The sequence below is a fragment of the Cucumis sativus genome, chromosome 7, assembly GCF_000004075.3.
Source record: "Cucumis sativus cultivar 9930 chromosome 7, Cucumber_9930_V3, whole genome shotgun sequence".
Classification (NCBI taxonomy): domain Eukaryota; kingdom Viridiplantae; phylum Streptophyta; class Magnoliopsida; order Cucurbitales; family Cucurbitaceae; genus Cucumis; species Cucumis sativus.
Window position 1 is genome coordinate 16,182,906 of NC_026661.2, and position 11,170 is coordinate 16,194,075.

General features: G+C 33.5%; 1 protein-coding gene across 1 annotated transcript; it reads right to left on the reverse strand.

Annotated features, from left to right (window-relative positions):
* Positions 1-4,553: 4,553 nt before the first annotated feature.
* LOC101215949 (13S globulin basic chain) lies at positions 4,554-6,123 on the reverse strand. The gene is made up of 2 exons (XM_031889293.1): positions 5,613-6,123; positions 4,554-4,885 (listed from the first exon to the last, which is right to left on the reverse strand). Exons 1-2 carry the CDS (start codon positions 6,035-6,037, stop codon positions 4,759-4,761), a joined length of 552 nt encoding a protein of 183 aa, XP_031745153.1. The 5' UTR covers positions 6,038-6,123; the 3' UTR covers positions 4,554-4,758.
* Positions 6,124-11,170: the final 5,047 nt, after the last annotated feature.

Sequence of the window (11,170 nt, forward strand, 5' to 3'; positions counted from 1 at the left end):
GTTGATTAAGGGGATACCCAACAAACACACATGCCTGAGCGCGAGGGGTAAGTTTGGTTTGATTAGGGGCGAAATTATGGACATAAGCGGTACACCTAAACACACAAAGAGGAACCTTAGAAATTAGACGAGTAGAAGGGTAGAACTCCTTAAGACAATCTAAGGCAATTTGAAGGTGGAGGATATGAGAAGACATTTGATTGATTAAATAAGCTACTGTAAGAATAACATCTCCCCACAGGTATCAAGGAAATGAAGTAGGTAGTATAAGGGAACGAGCTACTTCTAGAAGATGATTGGTTTTTGCTTGACCACCCCATTTTGTTGAGGAGTGTAGGCATACAAGTTTTGGTGAACAATCCCCTTGGAGGTTAGGAATTCACTAAGGTTATGGTTTTGAAATTTTCAACCATTATCACTCCAAAGAATTGCAATTTTTGTATGAAATTGTGTTTCAATGATGTGATATAAGTTTTGGAAAATAGAGGAAACCTTAGATTTGTCGGTAATAAGGTAAACCTAGGTAAGATTGACATGATCATCAATGAAGAGGTTACAAACCACTGTTTTCCAGTTAGGGTGGTGACCTTGGAAAGGACCTCAAACGTCACTATGGATAAGGGTAAACGATTATATAGATTTATATGGTTGGGAGAAAAATGAAACCCGATGTTGTTTTGCTCGAATACACACATCACAAGATAGAGAGAGGAGACATCAATTTTAGAAAATAAATGGAAAAGAAAATATTTCATATAAGTAAAGTTTGAGTGACTCAATTGAAAATGCATCAACATAAAGTCATATTCAGAAGTGCTAAAATGGGTAGACAGTAAACTAGTCTTAGAGATACTACTACTAGAGGTATTGTCATCAAGGATGTAAAGTCCTTTACTATGTCGAGCAGTGCCAATTGTCCTCTTTGGAAAAATAAATAGATTCAGGTAAGATAGTAGCTTTATAGTGCTGCTCACAAGTGATCTTACTAATAGAGAACAAATTGTAAGAAAGCTTAGGCACATGCAAAAATTATGGAGAGAGAGACCGTCAAAGAGAACTATTTTTCCTTTGTCGGAAATTGGGGCTAAAGAGCCGACAACTACTTAGATTTTCTCATTATTGACACATGGGGTATAAGAGACAATGTTCTTTGAAAAACTTGTCAAGTGATCTATGGCACCCGAGTCCAAAATTCAGGGATTCTTTCCATAAACACTAATAAGGCCAATGGATTGATGCATACCGAATTGAGCAATGACGCCTAGAGTAGGAGTGCTGGTTTGGCTAGAAATAGGGCCAGTTGACTAAGAGGTGTTGGCAATCGCCCTAACATTGACACGCCCTGAGTTTTGTTGCACCATGGAGGAACGTTTATTACCTTCTTGACTGTGGAGTTTCTAATGCTGATCCTTGGTGTGCCATTGTTTCTTGCAGTGCTCACATACGAGGATTAGTTTTTCACTATTCTTTTGATCATTATCATGACTCAAGAACCGAGCACTAAAGACAGCAGAGTTAGTTATATAATTCGAAGTCACATTAAAGAGTGAAGTTACCAGTTTCTTTGAATACATTGATAGATTAGTCAATTTAGAGTGTGCCCAGGATTCACCAACTTCAAAACCAGATATGTTGTGGATTTGGTTAATTATGGGACCACAAAAATATGGCTGTTGTAAAGGGTCAAATGACACCAGTGTGTGGAGAGAAGGATTTGATGGCTGCCCGTAACCGGAGGATGCCGGCAGCGGGTGGAGCTGTGAATGACCAAAAGGGTGCGGCAATTATACACAAGACGCGTAGAAGAGGTTGATCTGGGTGGTGAGATGAACGAACGATGATGCGTAGGCCCACACAATTGACAGACGTAACGCGTGAGACAGTTTCTAACCGTTTGATTATGCAGACCACGGTGAGGGTAGACCCATTGTGTAGATCAACGACTTATGAGTCTGATGGAGTAATTTTTCTACGGTGACGGCAACGACGGCTACTGGGTTGGTCTGGGTTTCTTCTAAATTGTTTTCTAGGGTTTCTAGGGTTTCATTGTTGTTTTGCTCTGATACCATATTGAAATGAATAAACATGAAACATTGATTTACATAGATATTTGAGTATTGGAAGAAAAATCACAATATTTTGTTTTTATTGTATTCCGATGAATAATAGGTACCATAAGGAAGAATAAGTAGAATATACAAATGGTATAAAAAAGAAAAAGATTTAGGAATTAGGGTAAATATTTCCATAAATACCCTATGAGCCAAGTCCACTAATTCTAACATTATTATTTTTTTTTTACTATAAAACTGAATTTTAGATTTTGTATGATAATTTTCTCCGTGTTTGCACACCCTAGTAGGGTGGAAAAGGGTGCTTTTAGCTTCTCACATAATGTTCTATATTTTTTTTAATAATATGCGTAGGTGGAGAATTAAATCTTCAACCCTTAAAGGTGAAAGTCACATGTCAATGTCACCTGTGTCAAACTCGATCACTTTGGCTTACATAGAGTTATTCCATCTAATATTGGGTTTGAACTTTTGTTGTTTCTGATTTCTATGTTGACAAATCATTGAAAACCCAATTTTTCAGCATCAAAAGAACTTAAACCCAAAGTTGTATGTGCATGAAAAATAATATGTTGACAATTATGCATGAAATAAGAAAATGGTTTTTCCAAACCTAAGGAATGCAGATGTTGAGTTTGAAACTTTCAAGGATCAATATGTAACTTGTATCTAATTTAATGGGTTAAAAGTTATCTCCCTTTCTTTTTCCCCTCTTAGGCCATATCTTGTGCTGTTGAATGCGATGATGTCATAAGCTACCATCTCATTGCGTTAAATAGGAAAAAAAAAAAAAAGAAATGGCAAGTTTGATAAAACCTTTTATCTTTTGGAACTATTTTGCCTCCATCCTTATATAAGTGGTTGTTGTGGTCACTAAGAAAGAATTTTGGAATTCTATGCCAATTTTCTCAACCTCTTTAAAATAGTGGTGGATGTTCCTCTTTTGTGCATTGAATTGAGATTCACATAATGCCTTCTCCTTTCCCAAACTTTGTTGGAGGAAGGAAGCATATTGTAAAGACACCTTCTTAGTCCAAAAATCCAACCAAGCAAATTGCAATTCTTTTACCCACTCTTTTCCACCAACTATTGTTGCTTGTGTTCCCACATTAATTCAATAATAAAAAAAAGTTGAGCATTTTGTTTCATATGATGATCCATTGTTCTCCACTAAAGTCTTTCTTACTTTCTCAATCTCTCACTCAAGCATGACGGGAGTGGTTTTTAACTGTCATGAAGTGAAAAAAAAGGAAGAAGCTTACAATGGTCCCTTAGCAATTGCTCTCTTGGTTGGCAACAAGTGGTGGTCAACCCCTTGAAGGGTGTTTGTGGTGATAATTGTGCCTTTTAAGCCAAACCCTCGTTTGAATTTAGGGTTTGCTAGGTTTATGGTTTTGATTAATCTATGAAATCTACTGAACAAAATATTACTATTTACAAATCCTTCAAATGGATTGATTATTCAAGGAGATGAGTAACATGTGACGAATGGCTTCACGATAGATCTAACAATGTGTAAAATACCCTCACACAGCTAAAGGATCGAATTATATCCCTCTCATAATTTTGTTTCATTTGAGAGAAGTATATGGTGTGAAATTAATGAGCCCCTTTAAAGTTGTCTTGTTTGTGAGTTTCGACCAATATGTTTTGGTAAAGTCACAATCACACATCATGTGTCCTTCCAATAATGTATGATCACACATTATTAGCATTATTCATCCTTTGGTATGTGGTTGATATCCTTTACTAAATGCAATCGTCTTTTGATTCACAAATGATAACATGTTAATCTTCGAATTTTTACAACTATTGACACAAATCACATTAATGGACTTTTGGGTGGCAAACATTTTTTAAATTACTAAGGGTTTGTTATAGTTAATTTTAAACATATGAGAAAGAAAAGGAGAGGAAAATCAAGAAAGTTGCCTTAACTTGTTATTAGTCAAGAAAGTTGCCTTAAATCAAGAAAATATATATTACGTTTAGTTATTAGTCATTAATTTGTTAAATTAAGCTGAAGATGTTGCTCCCTGTCTCTAGAAATGTTCATCCCTTGTATTCAGAGCCTGTCTTCAAGATCGATTGTCTTCTCAAATGCCTGGCGATCCAAAAAATTTCTTTCTTTATTGTCCAAGATGGATATGATGAATGTTCACGCTCCATCTTGCGAGAGAGTATTAGGATATTAGAAATATTAGAATATTTAGGGTGTCAATGTATTGTTAAATATGCATTGTTCATTTTATATAGGTCACACATTTTCTCTATTAAAATTTTTTCAATTGTAACAATGTAAACATATTAACATTCAATTCACTCTCTAATTGTAACAATGAAATTTCTCTCTAATTTACTATTCCCCACATTCCTTGATGGCTTGATTCCTTGATTTATTCTATATATGCAACAAACACAAACATAAAGTTAAATAATAACCATTCACCACACTTATAATTAAAGAAAAAAGAGCACACATACACAACACACACGTTTATTTATTCAAAATAAGAGAAGCACAAGTTACAATGGCTGAAAAGCACACACCAAACTCAATAGTTACAAATAGATAGATTATAGGTAATTAACCAAAATTCATAGCACATTTACACATGGAAGAAGAACGTGCATGAAAAAGAACATCCAGTTTTAATCCAAAGATGAAGCTTTAATATGTTTCTTTTTAATTTGTTGTGTTTGACCTCAAAACTTTCTCAAACTCAGCTGTGATATTGAATGAAACTGCAATGACCTCTGCAGATAAAGCCTCCATAACTGATGTTTTCCCCTTCAATTCTTCCACCAAACCCCTATTATCAAAAACCTCACAAACATAAGTTAAAAATAAAAAGAAACCATAATATTTTAATTAGATAATTCTTAATGTATGTAAAGATAGGGGTTGTTAAAAATTATATAGCAATAATGTCCAAAGTATTAGTAGATATGACATGCAAAAATAACTCGTAGATATAACAAAATTTAAATCAACTCAAGAGACTATTAGCCTTGTCCTTCCAATTACCCTTAAGATAATATTTAATTGATATAATTTAACTTCTCGTAGTCCAATCGACTAATTAACCATTTGGATAATCAAAGCTAGCAAACTAATATGATATCTGACCATATGATAATAATAAAAAAATGGAATCCTAGCAAAAGTTAGTAAATCCATAAAAGCACCATTACGAAGAGATGTTGAGTACATTATATCAAATTAAGGACAATACAATTTTTATAAGATAAATAAACTACTTCCCTTATTGATAATTGATTTTAAGATGAAATTTTGGTACGTTATGTCTAGAAGAAAAAATTTAAGTCCTTTTAGAGAAATTATTTCTATAAACTTTTTTGAAATTAAAATTTGATAATTTAAGATGTGTTTAGATCTGATTTTAAATTATTGAAGGAGAATTTTTTAAACATTTTTTTTCCTTAAAGAGATGAATTATAGATTTTTTTTAAAAAAAACTACAAATTGGGTAAGTGAAAATTCATGTATATCGTAAAAAATCAACTAGAGATGCTCACATTTTAGTAGTGAGAATGGAGAAGTACTCCATGCCTTGTTCAGCGGCAATCTTACCAACAGCAAAATGCTTGGGAACAAAAACCAACTGACCACTTTCCACATGAACTTCTGTTTTGCTTGACGATGGTAATCCGACGATCTGAAACGTCCCTGATCCTCCAGCAACATAGATCAGTTGATCCGCCGGACTGACAAGAAGCACCGGTGACCGAACCACATTGGGACCAAGCCTGTCCACAACAACAGCCAAGCCAGTTTCTCCAATAAATGGAAATTCAGATTCAGAGACCTTCATAATGGACTCATTATTATCAAGGTTATAAATAAACTTGGTCGCCTTAGTTGGAGTCGTCAAAGTTTGGCCTTTTTGAAGCTTAAAAATCAGTCCATTTTGTTGGCTATTTAGAAGTGTAGAGGTTTCCATTTCGTTCAAGTTAAAAGTTTTGGCTACATAGTCCTGTGAGAAAGAAGCCTTGCAAGATTCCTCGAGGGTCGCTTAGAATGACAGTAAGGGTGTGTATTTGGTTCCACGTCCCATATTAAACCTCCAGAAGCTTAAGTTAGTTGTTGAAGACAAATTTAATTATATATCACCAACACTTTCTTCACTTGTGAACTTGTGAACTTGAAATATTTAAAAGATCCAATAAGTGGGGCTTGAACACAGGACCTGTCTGGACCATCTGCTCTGATACCATACTAAATCACCGATTCATTCAAAAGCTTAAGTTAGTGGTTGAAGGCAAATTTAATTATATATCACCAACAACCCAAAAAGACGATTTCCAAATCGGAATCTCCATCGTTGTACCACCACGAAGTGACTCCGGCAGGGACCGGAATTAGGTCTCCTTTTTGTAGTTTGATTACTTGTTCATTGGAAGTGTTTGGGAAGATGAATCCAGTTACTCCATTGTTACCTTGAAGAACATAACCAACTTTTGAGGCGTCGGAGTAGTGAAGAATGGCGAAGCCTCGAGGGTGGAGGAGGAGCATACCGGCACGGACTTTGGATTGAGCTAGGAGCGGATAGTCAGAAGGATACCATTTGTTATATGATCCGCCAACTCCCTGGAAGTATTTTCTTGGATTCATTGCCTTCATGTTTTGCACCATATTGATGTAGGTTGAAGTGAAGGATTTCTTTCTTTCTTTCTTTCTTTCTTTCGTTTTGAAATTCAATAATGAGGAGGGGTTGTAGCTTTTGGCCGTTTATATAGGGAATTAGCCAAGTGCCAAAACAACTATTTCACTTCATTTCTAAGTTGCACTCATAAAACGTAGCCAATTAGTCCACTACTGTTTCATTATATTTCTAGCTGCACCCATGCATTTTCGTGTACTCTATATATTTCCAATAAAAAATTTGTCGTACTAAAACGTGTACTTTCCTCAAAAATAAATTTTATTTATTTTTACTATATAAAAAAATAAGCTATGAATAGATGAATAGTGACATGTAATTAATTAGACTGCATGCATCTAATTGTTAATGAAAAAATTAGTCACGCTGTTACCTCACCACAACTCAAATTGAAAGGAGAGAATAAAAATGTAATAAATGTCAAAATTCATGTTTTCAAATTTATTTGTTGTCATAAAAATAAAAATTATAAATAAACTAAGGAATTTTTAAAAAAGATATTACAATAGGTGTATATATATAACAATTTGGAAAACAAAAATTATTTGTAGTGGAGTGTTTAGATTTAGTTATTTTTGGTCAAAGATGTTTAAATTTAATTTTTTCAAATTTCCAAATTTTTTGGTAATTTAAATTTGGGTGACAAATTTAAACCATTTTTTCTTCAAATTTGACATTAATCATCTCAGGGCAAACCCTTTCATTTTCAAATTTGACGTTACTCATCTGAGGACAAACCCTTTCATTTTCTCCAAAAGCCACCGACCAAAATCCCTTCTCCGGTTACATTCCGTTGATTGCATAGATTTTCAGAATTCTTTTAGCGCCAAAGGTGCGATCTCTCTCTCTCACTCACAGCTCACTGCGAAAAATAGTAATCGATAATCATGAACAATGGAACAGTCGTTAAAATACATATAATTTAATGTAAAATTTATGAAGCTTGGATGAATTTCCCTATTTCACAATGAAATTTCTTCAAATTTTTACATAGCATATGGGGAGCTTACGAAAAACGTAAGGGATTTCAATTCTATGGACAGAGAGAGATTAAAAAAGAAAAGGACTTCTTTCATACGTGTGAACATTGGATCGTTTCTTAGTCTGGGTTCAGGCCACTTCTTTCATACGACGATTATTCTACGGTTCACTTTCATGATCTGTCTTCTAGTGTTTTATAGATTTTCTAACTGTAAACCTTTTATTACTGTATCATGAAAGAGATTCATACCAATTACCACCTGGACATTTTATTGTTCTAATAACATATGGTGGAAGCCATTATCAACTTTTAACCCAATAGTTAAAGACATCCCTACTCCCTACTAATATTGTAAACATGAAGAAATATATATATATATTTTGATAAAACGTTTGTAGATATTCAATCTATGATTCTATTTCTAGGTAATTACTTCAAATTTATTATATAGGATCGAAGGAAAACCATATTTGAACGGTATTATCATTATATTTATTTATTTTATATGTAATTCTCGTTTTCATCAATTATTGTTTAGAAATCAGCTGATGCCCATGGTAAATTTAGCAATCTTTTAGTTAAGATTGCTAATGAATTTAGATGGTAATGGGTATATGATAAAGAATTCTCATAATGCAATCATTTCATTGAAATTTTCGATGTTAAAGATTTGATGAATGTGGAATGATATTGGTAATTTAATTTGGTGAGATTCAACAACTTTGGTTAATTATATATATTTATATATAAATATGTATAATTCATTTATTGAGAGTGAAAAATAAATATATTAAGGATAATATAATTGTTAAGGGTATTTTATTAAAGATTTGATAGGAAAATGAGGAGAGAGAAGAAGTTGGTTGGTTGTTTTGAAAAGGTAAAAAGAAAAAGGAAAATGAAATTATTTAAAGAAAAAAGTAAAAATATTTAATAATAATAATAATATATTAAGATCCCAGCTCGTGAAGCGTGCACTTCATTTCTCCAATTTTCTTCCTCTCAAAACTCTAGCCGCCCATGTCTCTGATTACCATCCAATGAAGCCCATTCGTTCGTAAACGTTCGTTGGCAGCTGTTTCATTTTCCCTAACGTCGTCCTCTGTCCAAGTCGTTTCATCGTCAATCCCGGTCGTCTCCCCACTTTGTTCACGTCCTCCATCCAGTAAGATCTCTGTTGTCTAAGGTTTTCGTCAACCGCGCGCAGTTGTTAATCAAATAACGAGCCAATTCATCCTTATGAACAATGTTTCCCCCTTTGAACAATTATGCCTTACTCCCCCCTCTTACTTTAGTCTCAAAGTCTTTAGTTGTGCATGCTTTGTGTTATTACATCCTTGTAAACATACCACACTTAAACCCCCTGCTTGTCTATATTATTTTTTGGGTTATGGTACTGAACATAAGGGTTTTTGTTGTTGGTCTCTCAACGATTACGCATATGTTGCCATGTCACGTTTGTGGAGCATCGTATGTTTTCTAGGTTTTCCTCACTCCATGCATCTTCATCTACATTTCACCTACTATTCACCAACTCTTCTACTTATTTAGATCTATTCCTCACTTCTAACTCTCCACCCGACATTACACCTTATCCTCTATGCACATCTAAGCTCATTTAATCTGATCATATCTATGTGCTCTTGGATCTTCCACCAACCCTTATGAGGAACCTGAATATGCACCTGTTCGACACTCCACCTGGGTAAGAGAAACTCCTCCTCATCTCAAAGATTATCATTGTTTTTCCACTATTAGGTCTTTGATTGAACCTTCCTTATGTAAGGGAACTAGTACTACCCTTGTGGCAGAAAGCAATGAATAAAGAACTTCACACCTTAGAAAAGACTCATGCTTGAGACTATGTTGATTTACCTTCCGAAAATAAACCTACCGGCTGTAAGTGGATTTATAAAATCAAAACTCACTCTGATGGTTCTATTAAATGTTACAAAGTACGACTTGTGGCTAAAGGCTATTATCAGAAATATGACATTGAGTATGAAGAAACGTTTGCTCCAGTAGCTCGCATGACCTCTGTTCATAGTCTTTTAGCTATCATAGCTGCAAGATAATGACCCGTCCTTCTAATGGATGTTACAAATGTGTTCCTCAATGAAACCCTATCTGAAAAAGTCTATATGAAACCACCACTTGGTACTACTCCGTCACCTCAGAAACTGTGTCTTCTTCAATGTGCTCTCTAAGGTCTCAAACAAGCTCCTCGAGCTTAGTTTGCAACGTTCAGTTCCACTATTACCCAATTTGGGTTCACCTCTAGCTTCCACGATTCAACTTTATTTAATCGCCAGACATTGAGTGGTATTGTTCTCCTTCTTTTATATGTTGATGATATGATTATTATAGGTGGTGATCCTCAAGCCATATATGATTTGCAATGTTACCAAGGTAAGCACTTTGAGATGAAGGAATTAGGAACTCTCAGCTATTTTCTTGGCGTTGAGATCTCATCCTCATCTAACGGCTATTACTTATCTCAAGCAAAATATGTCTCTGACTCATTAATTAGTTGATATGGTATTACTGATTCTACCACATATTCCTCAACGCCCATGGATCCAAATGTGAGGCTCACTCCTTTTGATGATGTTCCTATTGACAACTCCACTTTGTATCGGCAGCTTGTTGGCAACTGATTTATTTAACTGTGATCCGTCCAATTATTGCGTATGTAGTTCACATTGTTAGTCAATTCATGGCTGCTCCTCGTACCATTTATTTTACTGTTGTAACCACCTAATTTTATCCTAAATATTTTTGTTATTTTTTTTAAAAAAGAATTTTTTATATAATAATGTTTTTAAATTTTTTTTTAATTTCTTTTAGGAAAAGAAAAAAGAAAAACCACTTTAGTAATACCACATTTAACTTATTTATATTCATTTTTCTTGAAAAAAAGAAATCAATAAAATTTTCTTTTTAACTCATTTTACGAAAAGGAGAAATTAACTTGTTTTAAGTAAAAAAAAAAAATCTATTTATTTTAAGAAAAATAAATCATTTTATTTTTACAAAAAAACTCATAATATTTCATTTATTTTATTTTAGAAAAAAATAAATCATTTTTGTTTTTACAGTATCCCATAAATTTTCATTTATTTTATTTTAGGAAAAAATAAATCATTTTTATTTTTACAAAATCCCATAATATTTCATTTTAGAAAAAATTGAAATTTATTTTATTAATATGATATCAATTTTGATTTTATTATTATTATTTTTTTTCCAATGTGTGGTACTTCCCAAGTCTATAAATAGGACTTTTTGTCCTTTGGAAAATGGGAGAAAATTTTCTTACAAACAAATCTTTAGAGAAAGTTGTTAGAGAAAAGTTTTTTTTAGAGAATCTATATCAATTCGGAGAAAAATGTCTGCAAAAGTAGTTTTTTTTTTTTAGTAGATTTACCCTT